The sequence below is a fragment of the Lissotriton helveticus genome, chromosome 2_1 (genome assembly GCF_964261635.1).
Source record: "Lissotriton helveticus chromosome 2_1, aLisHel1.1, whole genome shotgun sequence".
Taxonomy (NCBI): Eukaryota; Metazoa; Chordata; class Amphibia; order Caudata; family Salamandridae; genus Lissotriton; species Lissotriton helveticus.
The window spans coordinates 1,025,196,575-1,025,217,165 of record NC_136059.1 but is presented as its reverse complement, the minus strand read 5'-3'; the positions used below and the strand labels follow the sequence as shown (position 1 = coordinate 1,025,217,165).

Genomic DNA, 20,591 nt, shown 5'->3' with positions numbered 1-20,591 from the left:
CGCCGTGTCCCCAACCCATTGTCGGACCGCGACCTATGCTCTCTCCTAAGCTCTTACGGCCCAGGTCCGGTAAAACACATATCCAGCACGCACATCCCCATACCCACAATTCTCACAAACCCTCTGAGGCTCCCAACACTCCACAACAGAGGTTCCGTCCCTAACAACCTCAGAAAAGTTCCCCTCACTCTAGAAAGCTCGATCACCCTTCTCTCCCCCAAACTCAAATGCATCCTACTCAACTGCAGATCGGCCCAGAGACACTCCTCCGACATCGCTGATCTCGTCTCAGCTAGGGATCTGGACCTAGCCATTCTAACAGAAACTTGGCTCACTGAAGCCTCTACCCCGATTATGGACATACTAGTCCCCCCCAACTATCACATCATTAGGCTAGACAGGTCTTCGGACAAGACGGGCGGGGGAATTGCATGCATTTTTAGAAGCAACCTCTCCGTTACTAAAATCCCCTCCCCCTCCCTCTCCTCCTGTGAACTCCTCTGCCTCGACGTCACCAGCGAGGGCAAACAAGTTTGTGCTTTACATCTCATCTATCACCCGCCTGGTGACAATCTCATATTCACCCAACAACTCATGGACATGATCACTTCCAATGCCGGTCGGCAGACCACCCAAGTCTACCTGGGTGACTTCAATCTCCACTGGAACGATCAGAAAGACACAGTGGTGAATAGTCTCAAAACTTTCCTTAATGCGCTTGACCTCACCCAAATATGCGATAGACCAACACACGACAAAGGCTCGATACTTGATCTCATCATTGCCAAAGAGAATTCTACACAACTGGAGACGATTCTACCCTGCGACTGGTCAGATCACCACATTATCACCTTCTTTATCAATGAAAAAGTTAAACCTAACCCGGCTCAACCAATCAAAGCCAAAACATGGAAAAGGGACATGAAGAATCTCAACCCCTCTACCCTGCCTCCCCACATCGGCAATCTCCTCCTTCCCCCTTCAGGTGCCTCGGATGTTCAATCACTGACTGACCACTACCTTGAATCTATGAATACATTAGTCAATGAAGTCGCCCCACTGCAACTGAAGAGAGTCTCCACCAAAACGTCTAACCCCTGGTATGACGACAGACTCAATGACGACAGGCGTTCGATGCGAATGGCAGAGCGCACCTGGAGAGCGGACCCTTCAGCATTGCACCTCAAAAGGCTTAAAAACAAGAGAAATGCCTACTTCAGGAAAATAAAGCGCACAAAGTTGGACTTCTTCAGCCGCCAGTTGGACCAAGCAAAAAACAGGCCAAGAAAACTGTTCGAACTAATCAAGACCCAAACAAAGGCACAACCCTTACAATCAAATAGCACAACAAGCGACACCCCACACTGTTAAGACTTCTCTGCTTTCTTTAAGCTAAAGACTGACAACATAAGAAATGACCTCATCGTGGATGTAGGCCGATTCCCCAACCACTCCAGAATGGCTAACACTCAACCTAAAAACATGGCATCTTGGCTGTACTTCGATACCTACTCGGAAGAAACAATACACAAACTGCTCTGCACCTTGAAGCCCTCTAATCCCCTCACAGACCCTCTACCTGCTAATGCTGTAAAAGACTTCATCCCCTTGCTCCTCCCTCTCTGGACCAAAATAATCAACTGCTCCCTGCAACAAGGCCTCATTCCAGACGCCCTCAAGGTGGGGCAAGTCACGCCTATACTCAAGAAACCTACAGCTGATCCGTCTGACCTAAACAATTACCGGCCCATCACCAATATCCCCACCCTGGCCAAACTGCTGGAGAAATGTGTCCAACTCCAACTAACAAGACACATTGACCAATTTGACCTCCTCAACTCTCATCAATCAGGCTTCCGAGCGAAACATAGCACGGAAACAGCTATGACACACATAATTGATGACGCCCTCCAAATTCTTGATCGCAATGAGTCCTGCCTCCTCATCCTTCTTGACCTCTCGTCAGCATTTGACACGGTCAAACATGAGAACTTGCTGGAGCTGCTAAGCACTAGAATGGGTCTATCGGGAACGGTTCTCAAATGGTTTTCGTCCTTCCTTCACAACCGGTCTCAGAAGTTCAAGATCGACAATGTGCTATCTGCACCTGTGCCTGCAGATCTAGGTGTTCCACAAGGATCCTCCCTCTCCCCCACATTGTTCAACCTCGTCATGGAACCGCTCGCCACCTTGCTCCAAGCTTCTAATGTCCAATTCCATATGTACGCCGACGACACACAACTGTACCTAAAGCTTCAATCCCCGGAAGATATCAAACATCTGAATTCCACGCTTATTAACACTCAATCTTGGCTAGCCGATAATCACCTCAAACTAAATGCTCTGAAAACTGAGTTCCTTCTCATCTCACCCCCGGCGAAAATTTCCACCACCCAAACATGGCTCAACAACCTAACAGCACTCAATGTCCAACCCACCATCGTGGACTCAGCGAAATCCCTGGGCATGACACTGGACGCCAAGCTCAACATGCAGCAGCACGTCAGCAAAGCCACAAAAGCAGCTAATTTCCAAATCAACACACTGAGGAAAATCAAACCCTTCCTCCCTGCTGAAGACTTCCAAACTGCTGTACAAGCGTTAGTCATCCCTCGAATAGACTACGGAATTGTGGCCCTCAGCGGACTCCCGCTATCCACAACAGCACCCTTAAGAGCCTCCCTGAACGCTGCCGCAAGACTCATTACTGGCTCAAGAAAACATTCGCATATTTCCCCAGACTTAAAGTCCCTAAAATGGTTGCCTTTTGAAGCCAGAATACAACTAAAAATTGCAGTTATGACACACGCGGCCGTGCACCACAATGCACCCAACTACCTCGCTCAAAAGTTGTCTATATCAGGAGGTTCGAGATCCAATAGAAGCTCAAAAAATCTACTCCTGAAACCCCGTAGATTCCGGAAAGAGAAAACCTACAAGCGCTCCTTCTCAGGAATGGCACCCAGGATCTGGAATGCGCTCCCTCCTGAAACAAGGCGTATCTCCTCCACTGCACTCTTCAAGAAAGAGGTGAAAACCATCCTTCTGGCCAAGATCTCCTGAACCTTATAGGTGCTGGATCAGAGACTCTGCATTGCCTTGTGTCATTGCTCACCTTGTCCTTTGGCACTATACCTCTACTTGATGACTATACTAAAACACTGGTATAAGCCTTCCACACACCCAAGTTGTACCTGAACACCTCTGTAGTGGGATCAATGACTTGTGCCGTCTCATATTACTTGTTTACCTGACTGTATATTGATATGTTTTATGTATGTTATTATTATCCTTTCATGTTAGTGACTACTACATTGCTCCCACTACCTCTGTTCATTCCTACTGCCCCTACCTTGTCATTGTGAAGCGCTCTGATATCTGTAAAGATCTTGTTCGCGCTATATAAAACTTTGAATAAATAAATAAATAAATAACGAATCCTTCAGTGGAGCCAACGTTGACGCCGCAACTATCCTCTTGTACCGCTTTACAGGTCTGGTCACCGTCTACGGTTTTCCTGACGCCCAAACAATCTTTGCGTCAGAAACGTGGGTCGACCCCGGAGCTCTCACCCCTGCATATTTCTCCGCAAAGGATACCCCTGCAGGTGCCTGATAAACTTCTGGATTCTGAGCACAGTGAAGAAGACTCAGACATTGGGGAAACCTTTGGCACAGCTACTAGTCCGTCCGAGTTAAATATCAAGTATCAAGAGGACGAACAGGATGATCAGCAGTCACCTGAGCATATGCTGTCCCCTGTAACTGCTGTCCCTGCCACGCAGGTGCCGATTGCATTGCTCACCAACCTCCAATACATGTTGGATGACTACTACAAAAGGTTCCCACCATCAGAATCTACAGGCTCGGTGCCTCCTACACCCGTTGCGGAAGCACCTATACCAGACTTTCAACCAATAAAGTCTCCTCTACCTCGCCCGTCCACTCAGCCTGAGGATCAACAGCTTTCACATGAAGAAAATCAGAGAGAGGAAGGCGAAGTGGATGATTTGTCGGAGTGGGATGAATATCAGGTGCAAACTCCCTCTCCATCACCTCAGGCTACCTCGGACTCACCACCAGTAGATGTGGGTGGTTTCCACCTCTTGATGGAACGGGCTACTAAGCGTTTCCATATTGATATGGAGCAAACGGAGGAGGAATGTTTTCTTTTTGACTTTAAAGACCAGCCTAGAAAACAAGTCAAATCCATACCGATCATTGACTTTATCTGGAAGGAGGGTATAAAAGTAATGTCTACTCCTGCATCCATTCCTCCGGTCTTGCCACGCATTGAGAAGAAGTACAAGGCACCTGGAAAGTTGCCTGCGTGCCTTATAGGACAACCGAAACTGGACTCTGTTATCATCCAGGCGGCGCAAAAGAGAGCTAGAAACCCTTCATCTCCAGTTGCAGCCGCACCGGACAGAGATGGCAGGCGCTTGGATGCCATTGGAAAACGCGTTTCAACAATGGCAGCTACCACAGTCCAGGCTGCTAATTCTTTGGCCATCCTAGGCAGGTATGACCGGCAGATGTGGTCAGACATAGCTCCGTACATAGACCTCCTTCCTGAGCCTTCTAAATCTGAAGCGATAAAGATCTTGCAGGAAGGACAAAGAATCTCAGAGGAGATTATTGATTCGGCTGTTGACGTCGCCTCAACTGGTTTCCGGCAGCTAGCTGGTGCTGCTGTTTTGCGTAGGCAGGGGTGGCTACGATCTACTTCTTTCCGTCAGGAGGTACAATCTAAGGTACTAGATATGCCTTATGTTGGTGAATTTCTGTTTGGCCCACAAGTTGAAGAAGCTCTACAAACAATAAAGAAAGATACAGAAACAGCGAAATCCTTGGGTACGCTTCAATTTCGTAAGCTGCCCTTTCGAGGAGCGAGAGAACGTGGATCGTTCTCAAACAGAGGTGGATACACGCAACAATCTTCCTACAGGCAAGGAAATCAGCGCTACCAGTCCCAGCGCTATCAAACCTACGGCCAGAGGAGACCTAATTCTTCACAAAACAGGGGAAAAACTACCTACCGCGGAAAGGATAAGCGCCAATGAGACCCGTCACCTGCCGCCACTACTACCCCATTCTCGAGAAAAAGTTGGAGGACAGATATCAAAATTTTACTCAAATTGGCGATCGATAACTTCAGACAGGTGGGTCCTGGATATTGTATCCAAGGGCCATGCCTTAGAATTCGACCATTTTCCTCCAAATGTTCCTCCCAAAAGGCCCACCTCCAACTCACCTGGAGGAGCTATTTGTCCAGATCAATTTGATGCTACGGAAAGGAGCAATCGAGAGAGTACCTCAAAATATGAGGGGAATGGGATTTTACTCCAGATTTTTCCTGATAAAGAAAAAGTCCGGAGAATGGCGTCCGATTCTGGATCTCCGTGCCCTAAACAAATATTTGAAGAAGTTAACATTCAGGATGTTATCAATTCAAGAAATACTGCATCTTCTAGCAGCGGGAGACTACATGACCACCTTGGATCTCCAAGATGCATATTTCCATATCCCCATCTTACCTCGCCACAGAAATTTCCTGCGATTCAGAGTGGCTGGCAGGGATTACCAGTTCAAAGTACTTCCCTTCGGTCTACGCTCGGCGCCAAGGGTGTTTACAAAGGTCTTGGCCCCAGTGGCTGCTCACCTCCGGCTGGAGGGAATTCAAATATTTCCATATTTGGACGACTGCCTTATCAAGGCCAGTTCTTACGAGGAAGCAGACAACCATCTACAGCGGTGTTTGGACCTGTTTCAGTCCCTGGATCTCTCCATCAACTTCAGCAAATACCAGTTGATACCATCCCAAAGATGGGCTTTCCTGGGAGCAACCTTGGACACCCAGTTGCTCCAAGCTTTCGTCTCGGACGAGAGACAAGCCAAGATACAAAATATGGCCACAAATCTACTTTCAAAAAAGTCAGTTTCAGTTCGACTGTACAAGTCTTTTCTGGGGATGGTATCGTCTTGCATTCCGTTAATACCGACTTGCCGACTCAGGATGAGGCCTCTACAGGAAGAACTGAGCTTCCAATGGCTACAGGTTTCCGGCTCTTTCGAGGATCTCATTCAGATCACACCTCTCATGCGGAGGTCTCTCCTCTGGTGGAAGCAGAAAGAGCATTTACAGCAAGGTTGCGCTTTTCTCCAGGATGCGCCAAGCTTTACAATAACCACGAATGCATCCCTCGACGGCTGGGGAGCTCATCTTCAGGGCCTTACTATCAGCGGCAAGTGGAACTCTCAACAAAAGAGTTGGCACATCAACCGGCTGGAACTGAGAGCCATTTTCCTTGCGCTCAAAGCATTTCGGGCAATCATCCAGGATGCCAACATGTTGGTACGCACAGACAACACAACAAGCATGCACTACGTAAACAAGCAAGGAGGAACAAGATCACTTCTCCTTTCTCAGGAAGCCCAAAGGCTATGGACATGGTCATTACAACACAATGTCAATCTTCAAGCGGTGCATGTTCCTGGAACGGAGAACGTCCTGGCGGATGCACTCAGCAGGACGACCGTATCCACTCACGAGTGGGAGCTTCATCAGCAGACCGTGGATCAGATCTTTCAGCTATGGGGTCAGCCAGACCTAGACCTCTTTACAACCAAGACCAACAGCAAATGCCGGTTCTTCACAAGCTGGCATCCCCACAAAGACTCTCAGGGGAATGCGTTTTCGATCGACTGGTCTCTGACATATGCGTACGCTTTTCCACCAATTCCGCTAGTACCCAGAGTCCTGCGGAAGATGAAGAAGGAGCCATGTCGGCTGATTCTAATCGCTCCCAGATGGCCTCGCCAGTACTGGTTCACAGAGCTCCTTCTCCTATCGGAGTGCCAGCCGATTCAACTGAGTCCAATCCCGGATTTACTCTCCATTCAGGACGGCCGGATTTACCATCCGGATCCAACATCGCTGAGATTAGCGGCCTGGCGCCTGAGCACCGTGAGTTTGCCCATCTAAACATCCCTGCGGATTGCAAGGAATTGCTGGCCAAGGCAAGGGCACCTGCTACCATAAAGACGTAGAGTCTTAAATGGAAAGACTTTTGTGTCTGGTGTCGTTCAGCTGGAATTCACCCCTTTTCAGCTAAACCAGAGGAGATTCTGCATTTTTCCTACATCTAGCTCGCTCAAGATTATCTCATGCTACCCTAAAAGTTTTCCTGGCAGCGATTTCACGATACCGGCAAGATGGGACTAATTCTCTTTACTCTGCGAGAATCATACAGCAATTCTTTAAAGGCCTTTTAAGAATGTTCCCTCCGGTACGTCGTCCACCTCCATCGTGGCATCTCAATGTAGTGTTAGCACAACTCATGCGACACCCATTCGAACCGATCCACAGAGCAGATCTGAAATTTCTTACGTGGAAGGTGTCGCTTCTACTGGCCCTAACCTCCTCTAGGAGAGTCAGCGATATCCAGGCTTTTACTGTTCTTCATCCTTTTTTACAGTTCACAAATGACTCTGTGGTGCTCCGCACCAATCCAAAATTCATTCCAAAAGTACCTTCGGATTTCCATCTGAATGAGCTGGTGGTTTTAAAGACATTTTTTCCTAACCCTCAGACACCTGCGGAAAAGGCATTGCATACTCTGGACATTAAGAGATGTCTAAAATTCTATTTGCAAAGAACATCTACATTGCGCAGGTCTGATCAACTATTTGTCACTTATGGGACAATTCGTAAAGGACAGGCAGTTTCTAAACAAACAATTGCAAGATGGATATCTGCAGCTATTGCATTCTGTCACGCTCAAGCAGGAAGACCTTTGCAGGCAGCGCCTAGAGCGCATTCTACAAGAGCAGTGTCTTCATCTACGGCATTATTTGCTGGAGTTCCTCTTCAGCACATCGGCAGAGCGGCAACTTGGGCCAGTCGCCATACTTTCACCAAACACTATTGTTTGGATGCATCCAGCGAGACCGATGCTTCAGTGGGTCGAGCAGTTCTACGAAATCTTTTCATCTAAGGTGAGCCTCTGTACCCCACCTCCTATTCCTGCTGTAAGACGCTTGTTATGTTTCTGTCATGCACATGATCAAGTGATTGCGTTTCTACTATGCTTTTACTGATGTTCTTTTACATATTGCATTGTTATGTGCTTCTAACATTAACAAGCTTATGCTACCATTAGCGTCTGCCAAGCATGGTTATGTACTGCTTTCTATTCTAATTCAGGCATGTGAATCTATGAAAGACACCCCTAATACTGGAGAAGAACAATAGTTACTTACCTGTAATCTGTGGTTCTCCAGTATTGGTGTCTTTAATAGATTCACATGCAACCCACCCACCTCCCCTCAGAGGCTCTTGGGCTACATTTGTTTACCATCACTCCTTGCGAGAAAATCTGAGAGCCTGAGCCTCTGGGGAGAACCTTCTGGTGGGTGCTGTCGCCTGATTGGCTGCAGTTTGGACTAACAAAATGACTAGGATAGTCATGAGTATGGAAGTTTTTTCTCCTGTAGCTTTGGCTACTTTACTTCCTGGTTGGGAATTACTGGTTTTTACCTATGTTATTATAGCATTTTATTGCATTTTTATGTACCGTGGGACTCCCACTCCGACGACGGGGAATGATTCAGGCGTGTGAATCTATGAAAGACACCAATACTGGAGAACCACAGATTACAGGTAAGTAACTATTGTTCCTCTCTTGTCTTCTCTTCTACCTTCTCCAAACAATATTCATCTCTGGTGGTCTTTGGGTTTCCCATGCTCTTAATCATGCATATTGTTCTAGTTTATCAGACTGTACTCTAGATTTTCTGCAAAGTCTAATAGCCTGGTTTTTTCATGGTTAAAAATGAAGGTTAAGGAAAAACCATAATAGATAACCTTTCTCGTACTGATTCCCAGCCTTCCTGCTGTGCGCTTTTATCACCCTCATTTTGTGGCGTTTATGTAGGGTTGAATGCAAGTTTGTCAGGAGAATGAGAGTTGCCACTCCACCAACACAGTTCCAGTTCCCAGTCCTACTCATGGTCATCATTTCTGCATTGTCTTTTTTTACTGTAGAGCTCCACATCTACCTATGCACCCTGCTACGTATTACCTCAGTTTACTGAAGATACTGCATCTTATAAGGCTACCCGAATGTTGGCTACATGTATCTGGGCACCGATCCCTTTCTCATTTTCTCAAGATATTTATGCCTGTGTGGTAATGGAGAGCACTTCTACTTTACCTTCCCACACCTTTGTAGTAAGGAGCTCTTCAAGTCTGCCAGATCAAGGACTCTTTTACCTCTCCCGGAATAGCTTTTCTCACATCTCCATATTTTTTGCTGATGGGACATTCACCAATTTTGGCTGCATCTTCTATGAGATGAGCACTTATTCTTATCCTACTGACAGGTTCTACCTATGAATTCTTCTGAAAGCCATATCTGTGGAACCACGGAGTGTTTTTACCTATTGCTCACAATCTGGGCCGATCTGATGCAGAAGTGGCAGTGCCTAGTTTTGCTTTTTGATGTGGGTCTCACAGTAAGCACTTTCCTCTGTCTTGCTTCAGGTTTACTTCCTGCTATGTTTCTAATTTTAACATATATGGCATTAAACATTCAATTTTTCCTACAAAGTTTTCATTCTCTCAACCTTAATTCATGCTAAAAAGCCTTAACTTAGCTGGAATCATTCTCCCCATGTTGTTTCATTCCCACTATAATAAAGGAGTATTTTGCAAATTAATGCTAAAAGTGGTCAGCCTGTCGCAAAACACGTAATTGTATTACGAATTTTACTCTTCAAAAGTTGTCGTTTTTGTAATGTATTCCTTTTTTCTATTTTTAGGACGGCACCATTAAAATTAAGGACTTGAGCCTTCCTGAGCTTATTGGAATAATGGACACCTGTTTTTGTTGTTTGGTAAGACACTAAGTACTTAACAATAATTATGTGTGTGTGACTTCAAATGAAACCAAGGAGTACAATGACTAATCTGTGTTTTGAACAAGGTGTGGTCTTTTTGTGCCAGTAGAGCTAAAAGTGAAGGACGTTCACTGCAGTGGTCCTATTATGCGCTAGGCATTTAATGGCCATTGGAAGGACATGATCATGACCGCTTATATCCTGACAACCACAGACAACAGTAAACTATTGAAAGAGTTCTGAGGAATAAAATTGAGGAAATCTGGAGTTGGTGAGACTTCATACTCTTCAAGATTTCTTTCTATAATCGCATTCCCTCGACTTAATGCTGCCTTGAATGTTGATAATCTTGATTAATACGGCAGCTGCCTTATAGCTTGGCATGTAGATGAGATGGAATAGTTTAGAGGATTTTTATTGTACTTTCATACACCAAACTGTTTACCGGTGCAAGACTCTGTTATTTTTTTCGTGTCAAAGATTTGCAGCCCCCGACATTCCATGATAATAAGTTTCAATCAGTGTTGCAGATACCTTCCATCAAAAGTTTTCTCTAATAGTTAACATTTTTAACTACTTAGGATTGCTTTCCTCATGGTTCTATGCATCCCTCTGGCATCAGTCCTGTAATCTTTCCAGCCTGCACAATTTTTTGCTGATTGACAGCAGTCTGTTGTAAATTCATGGATTGTTGCAGCACCGCTGTCTTGTCCAATATGTTATGTTATGTTATGTTACGTCTATTTATTGTGCGCACAGATACTCCAGCCAAGGAGCGTCCTGGCGCAGAGACAAGGTAGCCCGTAACACAACGAGAGGGAAGAACAGAGACTAAGAAACAACTAAAACAAGAAGGTTTTTATAGCCTTCCGAAAGGTCAGAAGGTCCTCCAGCAGGCGAATTTCAACAGGCGAATTTCAACAGGCAGGGAGTTCCATGCTGACGCAGCCATTACCCTAAACGAGCGGCCTCCCATGCGGCTAAGCCTGAATCTGGGAACCACCGCAAGGGCCAGACCTTGAGAGCGGAGGCAACGGGCAGGAACATAAAAAGACAGACAGCTCGACAGGATTTCCGGGCCTGTACCTCTCAAGATTTTAAAAGCAAGGCACAAGACCTTAAAAAGGATGCGCTTCCTAACCGGGAGCCAGTGTAGGGAGCGAAGGACACCTGTCACTGAGCAGAATCTGGGTAAACCAACAATCGCCCTCGCCGCAGCATTCTGAACCCGTTGTAAACGGGTTAGTTCAGCCTGGTTGGCCCCAGCCAGGAGAGAGCTGGCATAATCCAGGCGCGAGATGATAGTGGCCTGGATCACCAGCTGCCTGGTCGGGGCGTCAAAGAACTTGAGAACAGGTCTCAAGCCTCTCAGGAGACCGAAACAGCAGGCCGCAGTTCTCTTAGTATGGCCTATAAAGGAGAGGCCCGCATCCAGCCATACCCCCAGATTTTTCACTTCCGATACCGGGATCGGAGTAGGACCCAGCTCTGGGGGCCACCAGTGGTCACCCCACAGCTCCACTCCCTTCCCGACGACCATCACCTCTGTTTTAGTGGCGTTTAGCTGAAGGCAGTTGCCTGTCAGCCAACTAGCCACCGCCTTCAGTCCGGACTGAAACCTGGGGGCCTCAGTTTCCGCATCCCCGCTGAGAGTAACCGCCAGCTGAGTGTCGTCGGCATATGAGACCAAAGTAAGGCCCCACTGCCTAGCGACATCAGCCAGCGGTCTCACGTATAGATTGAACAACGTGGGACTCAGCGAGGACCCTTGCGGAACCCCCATGGCCAGTGGTTGGTAGCTGGACTTGAAGGGAGGGATGGCAACACAGAAGGAGCGGTCGTCTAAAAAGGAGCGGAACCATTGCAACACCTGACCGCCAATACCAGTCTCCTCGAGCCGACGCAGGAGGATGCTGTGGTCTACCGTATCAAAGGCGGCGCTAAGATCTAACAAAATAAGCGCCGCCGTTTGACCAGCATCCAACCTTGCCCGGAGATGTTCCACCATCACAAGTAACGCAGTTTCCGTACTGTGCCCAGCACGGAATCCGTTTTGTGTGGGGTCGAGGGCATTGGTCCGAGTCAGATGTTCAGACAGGGCCAAGTTGACGTGGGCTTCAGTGATCTTGGCTGGCCAGGGTAGCAACGAGATGGGGCGATAGCTTTCAGGCTTAGAGGGGTCCAGGGTGGGCTTTTTAATAATCGGGGACACCACGGCCTGTTTCCACTTGGATGGTACAGTTCCCGTTTCCAAGGAGAGATTGACAAGGGAGCATACAACTGTACGCCCCATAAAAGCTTGGTCTCGGAAGAGAGCAGGCCTTACTGGGTCAGATGGAGACCCAGATTTAACTTGCAACGCAAGTTTGTCAAAACCATCCAAGGTAAGGGGGGGGAAAACAAGCAGTGTAGTCTGATGGTGAACCCGATTAACACTTTCCGCAGTGGACCCTATACTAGGGAATGTCCTATATATAGCTTGGTCAAAGGCAAAACGGGTACCTGCCCTATGGATTTGAACAAAAAGGCCTAGGAGAGGTCCAAATATATAAATACAAAAACACCTAAGCCCAAGCAAATTACACCGCACAAACAGGTTTATTCATTTAGTATCAAAATTTATTTTTCAGGAATGAATTTTTTCAAGGGACTGCTTTTTTTATATAAACTAATACATAAATATATTTCGTGGGTTAACCTACACTGAGATAAATAAACACAATAATAAAAATAAGTAAATGGTGGTTCAGATTCCGCTCTAGCATATCAACAACATTCATACGGCATTCATTCTCTAATCAAACAGCACCAAGCGATGATGGTTGTAGATAACATGGGGACCGATGGTTCAAGGTCCGGGTAGGTTCCTAAAATAGGAAAAAGCGCCTACGCGCGTTTCGGTGTATGGTCCCGTCCGGGACTACACCTTCATCAGGGCACAGTGGAAGGGCGGAAGGGGAACCACAAACAGGTAGGATTTCTGACTCCGGTATGACAGGGCTGATGGCGTTTCTGGTGCAGGTCGAAGGCGCGACGACCCAGCGATGACGGGGGATTCTCCTAAGTCGATTCTCAAGCGGTCTGCCCCCGGGGATATGCTCAAGTGGGGCGAGGCTGATGGAATCCTGGGGCGCGTGGAATGCGCAGAGACCCTGAAGTGGCAGGGAATACTCTCCTCGATGGATTCTCAGGGAGGAGGGAGCACGCCGCCGACCGGTACAGGGAAGTATAGAAACCCGAAGGGAAATCAAGGATGGAAATAAGATCCCTCTGCTGTTATTGGGACAGAAGAGGTCCGTCCTGGCAAGTTCTAGGCTGCGGGGATCAGCGGAGGCATTAGCGTCGCATCATGTCGGGCGTCCCGGTCGGCGGACTCCACAGAAGTTGAAACGGCTGGTCTCGGAGCTTGGACCTTCCCCAAAAAGTAGGATGCAAGGGATTCACAATGGGAAAGGGAGCTTACGGTCGTAGTGGAAGTCCGCTTCGCCGTAAGTTGTTTTACGGCCTTGAAAATAGCTTTTGACGGATTTGGGCTGTTCCGGAATTCGGTGGCATAGAAGGCCGCACGAGCTCGGCAGATAGCTCGATGGTAGAGCTTAACGGACCTGGTATATGAGGCTTTCAGATCAGCCCCATAGGTTTTCCTCCAAGCCCTCTCTGCTCGTCTACAGGCACCCTTTAGGGCCCGGAGAGTGCCATCGTACCAGGGGCTCGACTCTCTGGGATTGATTTTAGTAGAAACGATAGGTATCAGAGAGTCCAAGGCCCTAGTTATCCATGAACAGAAGAGGTCATACCCCCTTTCCACATCCGTAAAAAGACCCAGCGGCTCCTCTAATAGAAGACGATGAAAGTCCTCTAACCTAAGCTTTTTCCAAGCCCTCTTCTGAACCCGTCTGGCCGTAGAGATGGAAAGAGTGGCCGAAACAGGGCAGGAAATGGACACCAAAAAGTGGTCTGTCCATTCCACCGGAGAGACAGAAGTAACTAGAATCCCCAACAGATTGGTAAACAGGGGATCCAAAATATGTCCACCCAGGTGGGTAGGCTGGGAAACCATCTGGAGAAGTTGAAAGGCCTCAAGGTCAGAAGAGATGGAACGCACTGTCATGCCAGAGAGGGTGTCGAAATGCAGATTTAGATCGCCCATGATAGAGAAGTTGGCACAGTCAGCGACCAAAGGGCCAACAATATCAGGGAAAGCATTTCTGAACACCACATCACTGCCGGGTGGGCGATAAACGACCATCCCGGACAGGGTGAACTCAGGGCTGACAGAGACCTTGAACATGGCACTTTCACATCCAGAAATGTTTAAGGCACTCCAGACGCAAGGGTAGATAGTTTTTACCACTAGCGCGATACCCCCACCCCTAGACAGCCTATTCAGAGTGTACATAGAATAGCCGGGTGGGCAGGCTAGATTGGTAATAGCGGTATCAGCGTCCTGTAGCCATGTTTCCGTCATGGCAAATACGTCTGGAGCTTCCTCCTCAATGAGGTCATAGATGTGCTGATAGTGCTTCAGCGCAGACCTGACGTTTAGATTCAGGATCTTCAAAGTAGTAGGGATGTCTGTAATATCACAATCTCCAACAATGGTGCCATTTCATCGCCTGTCTCTTTTGCCTTCACTATCACCTCAGTCTGTCAATTGACTTCAGAAGTCCTAGGTCCAGAGGACCAGACAGTAGTAACAAGTGCCAGCACTACTGCCTGCATTGCTCCTGATGTTGGTTCTGGAACCACAACCATTGTTTGCAGTAGCATTCCCAGGTCGGGACCCTGCCTGCAATTAGAATACATATGTGGAAGAGGATTTGTCCCAGTACAGATGTTTCATTCAAAGATTGAAAAATACCTGTATCGTTTGGGCCTAAAAACTCAAATTATAACCCTACTGGATATGGCACCGTTTCACTCGTCCCTCCTAACTGTTATATCTTAAATTATCCATTGCTCTCCAGAGCCATAATCCCTGCATTGGATGCAACTCTTGGAAGAAGCTAGTTCCCGTTTAAAAGCTTTCAAAACACATTGTACCAGTCGTTGACTGTGACTCCTTTTAACCCAGCTTTGTGTGAAGCTTTGGAGAGGGGCTCAGCAGAAGGTTTACTTTGGGTAGAAATGTTACTTTTTTGGAATGTGCTTGCATTTCTGCCTTTCATGGACAACTGGCACTTTATATGTGCAAAAGGACTGGAGAAACTTTGAGAAGATATTAAGAAAGGCAAAGTATGAATTTCCACAGACTTGCAGTAAGTCTTAGACTGTGGAAAAAAGTGTGGCATAAGCAGCTACTACTTAACACCAGACATGGCTACCTCTTTCCGCAATGCCACCACCTGTTTAATTGCAAGGTTCTTTATCACTTCACATCTTACTCTTTGCAAAAGAAAATGTATAATTGCTAAACCCATATATAAGGCCCTATCATGCAAATTCTGCTTGTGCTACAACTATAACATTTTCACCAGATGGATACAGATCAACTCAAAGTTATGAACAGTATGAAAAAGTGGCTAGCTTGGAGTCTTTTTAGTGACAAGAGAACATTCTAGTGACCAGAGAAGAAAGTAAAATAAACATTGATCAGAGTATGCTAACCGCTTCAATCGGGGGGGTTTATAGAGCACCCTACTCACCCGTGAGGGTTCGAGGCGCTGGGGGGGTGCTCAACACAGAGAAAACAGAGGTCCTCATCCTGAGACCATCGACCTCCGCCTGGGACGACACATGGTGGCCCTCCGGAGTCCTCCCAGCCCGACAGACCATGCTCAGAACCTCTGCTTCATCCTCGACTCCTCCCTCACCATGACCCGCCAGATCAACGCCGTCGCCTCCACCAGCTTCAACTGCCTCCGCTTCCTCCGAAAAACCTTCAAATGGTTCCCCCCCAAACACAGAAAAAACGTCACCCACGCACTCAAAACCAGCAGACTGGACTACGGAAACGCTCTCGACTCCGGTGTCAACAGGACCCTCCTACACAAGCTCCAAACCATCCAGAATGCAGCCCCCAGGCTCGTCCTCGGGACCCCTCGGCACGAACACATGACTCAACACCTTTGAGACCTACACTGGCTCCCCGTCGAGAAGAGAATAACCTTCAAGCTCTCACCCACACCTACAAATCCCTCCACAACATCGGACCCAAATACCTCCACGAGAAAGTCTGCTTCCATGCATCGAACAGAAATCTCCGATCCGCCGACCTCGCCCTAGCAGAGACCCCCTGCATCCGCAGAAGCAGAGCAGGAGGAAGAGCAAGGTCTTGAGGTCCTCCCTGAAGGCGTGCAGGTTAGGGGAGCGTCTGATGGTGACTGGGAGCTCATTCCAGGTCTAGGCTGCGATGTAGGAGAAGGCCCATTTCTGTTCGATGTGTGGAAGCAGACTCTCTCGTTGAGGTATTTGGGTCCGATGTTGTGGAGAGATTTGTAGGTGTGGGTGAGAGCTTGAAGGTTATTCTCTTCTCGACGGGGATCGGATCAAGTTGAGGGCGGTACCTTGTATCCCGGCGTCGTGCAGTTTGGCTGCGAGGGTGTGGTGTGAGACGGTGTAGAAGGCCGCGGAGAGATCTAGTAGGATGAGGGCTGCAGTGTGTCCCTGGTCGAGTAGCATGCGGATGTCGTCCGTGGCGGCGAGGAGGGCGGTCTCGGTGCTGTAGTTGCCGCGGTATCCAGACTGGGAGGCGTCTAGGATCGCGTTCTCTTCATTGAATGCGGTCAGCTGGGCATTTACGAGTCTTTCTGTGACTTTGGCGTTGAAAGCTTCGACTCTTGGACCATAACTATTTTGGGAGAATGACTTGCACAAATTCAACAAATTACAAAAACCCTTAAGATCCATCCATAGTGTGTGAAGGTTTTACTGTCCTATATCTCTATCTTTCGTACTTCTCACCATCATCACTCAAAGGTGCTGGGAATTATATGACAGACAGAAGAAGGGAAGGTGTTTATTTCGGATCTTTGCATTTCATTAGATTTATTGAAGTATTTTTACCAGAATACAAGAATAGAGAGCATTCCTCTTTTTGGGGAGGACAGAGGAAAAATACATAATCAGGAATGTTATTGATATGGGGGTCATTGAGGAGCTGCAGGAGAAATGTGGGCAAAAGAAGAAAAAACGGTTAAGCGGTTAAATACTGACAAACGTAGGTCGATAATAGACAGGAAGATAAAGAGGAAGATAAGTAACTTTAATCTAAGTGAGAAAATACACAGTTGCCCTGAAGAAGTGACAAATTAAATTATACGTTGCTAAAACATACTGACAAGTTGCTATCAGGAAACTCTGCTACAAGGACACTGTCATTAGGAGACTGTAATGAAATGTGTTTAAATAGTAAAAATCAATAGTGTAAAATAAACACTTTTGCCTCCAATTCTTCTTTTGTAACATAGCAACAAAAAAAAAAAAAGAAGGCATCTCATGACAGAACCTTGTGGAGCACAGAACTGAAGTAGAAAATTATTTGTTCATTGGTCTGTCTAAGGTGGAAAGATGAGAAGAAATGAGAGCGGGCAGACTTCGAAATCTTAAAAGAAGACTTGAAGTATTAAATGGCAGAATGATTACTTATGTCAAATCCAGCACAAACGTCGTGAAAGATAAGCAGATGAGACAGCTCAGATTAATGAGCAGATTTTCAAGCATACGTGAATAATAGGAGAGCAGATTCCGTAGAGTGTAAGTCAGGCTGCAGTAGAAAACGAAGAGGATTTGAGTAGAGAAGTGATTAGTAGGTTCTGATCTGTACAGATTCAAAAGTGCTATCAGAAGGGAGAAATTGTATCTCCATTCACTTTGCAGAATACAGGCTACTACCTTCTCAACTAACTTCTCAAAGAAAGTGGTACCCACTAAAAGGTGTCTTTAGAAGCACAAAAAGATGATGGACGGAATGCTGCACATTGCCAAGCATTCGCCCCAGTCACAGATCTGGGTTAAATTCATCGTTTTTTTGCTCACCATGCCACCACAGTTTGAACCCAGCCATATGCAAATCAGTCTTGACCCTGCCCCTCATGGGGCTCCAACTGCAAGGCCAGGTCCTCCCTGGACCGGAAACAAGCATCCTGGGACCGGTTTTGGGTATCATCCCTCATCAGCCAGGCTAGCTTGAATTCAGTGACACAGCGAGCACAGGACCCACGTCTGGGCATACCCTTCCCACTAAGAGCGACTAAAAGGTGACCGGTCATCTAGTGATACAGGATTTTTCATAGATATGTGAGAGGTCAATCTCTCCACCAGGATTTCACAGCATGTAAATAAGCCGAGTTAGACACAATCGGCACCTAATGAGTGGACACTACATCCAGATTTTTCTCCTGAAATGGTGGATCAATCACACTTACCACTTTTTGTCACAGCAAACTCTAACTGTATGCTTTTGCATCTTTTTTCGTTAAGTGATCATCTAACTTTGAAGGAGCTCATCTCGTAGATGATCCCTTTAGCATCTTTATTTAAGTCAATTGTATCTGGTTTTCAAAACCGATCTATTTGGCAAAGCATTTTCATTGATTTCTACCACATACAGTTTGTGTGGCAAACCAGAATAGTACATTTTTCAGCCCTCACACGTTTTATATGCACACTGCTAGAAAGGTTAATCTATCGTCAGTGCATTGTTTTGAAAAGAACATAAATTCCATTTCATGGAGTGTGGAAACATTTTCATCTTTTATATCTTCAGCACAGCTTGACTTACCGTAAACATTTGTAAGGATTAACTTGTGGCTATGTACCTGCATTCATGTTATTCCAGTCATAAAAAAGTCTTTATGAAAGAGTTTGATGGCCTATTCTGTTTGTTCTTTCTTGAAAAAGCTGCATCTGATAGGGGGGATAAATGTTGTCCTTAACTCTTTCCCGTTTGAATAGGTGATATTAAAGTAGTGGCATGAACATTTTCCATTTTTAATTGTGTTTTTTCAGCTCGGGCAGTAAGGAAGCTTCTGACTATTTTCATGAAAGGGAAACGTCTTACAATGCACCATCATTATTTTTGATTAGGGATGTTACTGAGTTTCACCTGAAGATGGAAATTTGCTTAGCAATGGTTTATTCCAAATCCTTCATTTGAGGCTTAAATCATTTTGATGTTTAATTTCTCGATTTGTATCCGTACAAGCGAAGAATTTTCACCAGTTACTCATCTGTGTTTTAAAGAGGACCCAAACACAGACTTAGATTCACTTCCCCAAAGCATGTACTGCAAGTTGAAATATCCTGTGTCTTGCAGCGTGGGACACTTGAATGTATTCCTCTCCTCAGAAAGTATTCATTCTCATACAATAAATGAAGCTGCCGATTTTCTAACTATTTAATGCTTGTTTCTATTGATGTTATCTACAAATCTAACTGTCCTACTCTCCATGATGAATAGTTGATTTTTTGCAGCATCGATCTTTTCTAGATCCACATGATGTGCACTATTCCATTATGGGTGTTGTTGTGAGACTAGACATACCATTTGGTCATATATTCATCTCCCTGTGACATGAGGCTCACAGCACGTACATTTTTTATTCCTGTATGCGTTCACCATCTTCAGATTTTTTTTTTTTAATGCCATTAGGTCTAGATGCTAGACAGAGGAGCTGTGAATAAATCACAACAAAGTTACCCATTCGTTGACAGAAATTCTAGGGAAAAAGAGAGCACGAACAACAATGAGCTTTGAGGGATACCCCCTTTAAGTTCTCCCCCAAGTTTCTCCGCAAATGAACCCAGAAGAAACATCTGCAGCCTCTGCCTTGCGAAGGAACACAGCACCGAGATGTAAAATACATGCACAGAGTTCCAAATGGAAATTCTTGAAGGTAAGAGAAACAATGTTGGGCAGATTTCCCCATGGCGGAGGCAGAATAGAGACGACCTTTACTTAAAGACCTCAGCTGGCCCAGCGCCAAAGAAATAAAATGAAGAAACCAAGCTGGCTCAAGTAGGGGATCAGACATCGATAAAAGTCTGCTGGTCGCAAGGAAGGCTTCAAGGGAAGCAGACCCTAAGAAGCGTTATAGCATAGCAACCCAGTCAAAGGGCTCAGGCAAATAAAGTCAGAAAAACCCACACCTGTCCAAATACAGGGACAGCGATGTAGGCAAACTTTGTGAACCCTCATTGACGCCAGGAGGTTATCAGAAAAGGATAGGGGGAGCAAAAGGACAAGGAGCGACTGACTCCTAAAAATAAAACTATGCCAACAGAATTCTCAGGGTTAAACACAAGAAGTGACATCATGATGCCGAAATTGCGGCACTCCGTCAGAGAAAAAAGGGTTTAGAGGAAGCACAGAAGGGCTTTCGGATCCCAGCAAAGTTATAGGAAGTCAAAATCCGGACAAGAAGAGCAGACTGATTTCAATTCTCCCACCATGGCAGAGCCCTACGAAGAGGAACATGAGGGGTTCTTTTAATGAGGACGAGGAGAACACAACCGTGCTCGAGGACCTAGACCCACAAGAGGAAAACTAGCAAGACCTTCATGCCAGGGGCGGCTCCTTCTTTATTGTGGAGGAGCATCGCCCCACTGAAAAATAAAATGTTTAAAAAAGTAACTTAAGTATCCTATTATTTTTCATTACTTCCAGCTGAGGTTAGGTCGGAAGTGGAACCATCCTGCAGAGCATCATGCTATAGTTAGGAGTGTTGGGCACTTGTAGTGGACATGTCTGTT

The 20,591-nt window shown here is 46.3% G+C and overlaps 1 protein-coding gene across 4 annotated transcripts in view; it reads left to right on the top strand.

Moving 5' to 3' along the window:
- NAA35 (N-alpha-acetyltransferase 35, NatC auxiliary subunit) overlaps window positions 1-20,591 on the top strand; it is a 423,189-nt gene that overhangs the window by 103,352 nt on the left and 299,246 nt on the right. For all 4 annotated transcript variants that reach the window (XM_078675799.1, XM_078675796.1, XM_078675797.1 and 1 more), the window contains exon 5: window positions 9,822-9,896. In XM_078675799.1, the coding sequence (XP_078531925.1) occupies window positions 9,822-9,896 (75 nt within the window). The remainder of the gene's footprint in view (window positions 1-9,821; window positions 9,897-20,591) is intronic.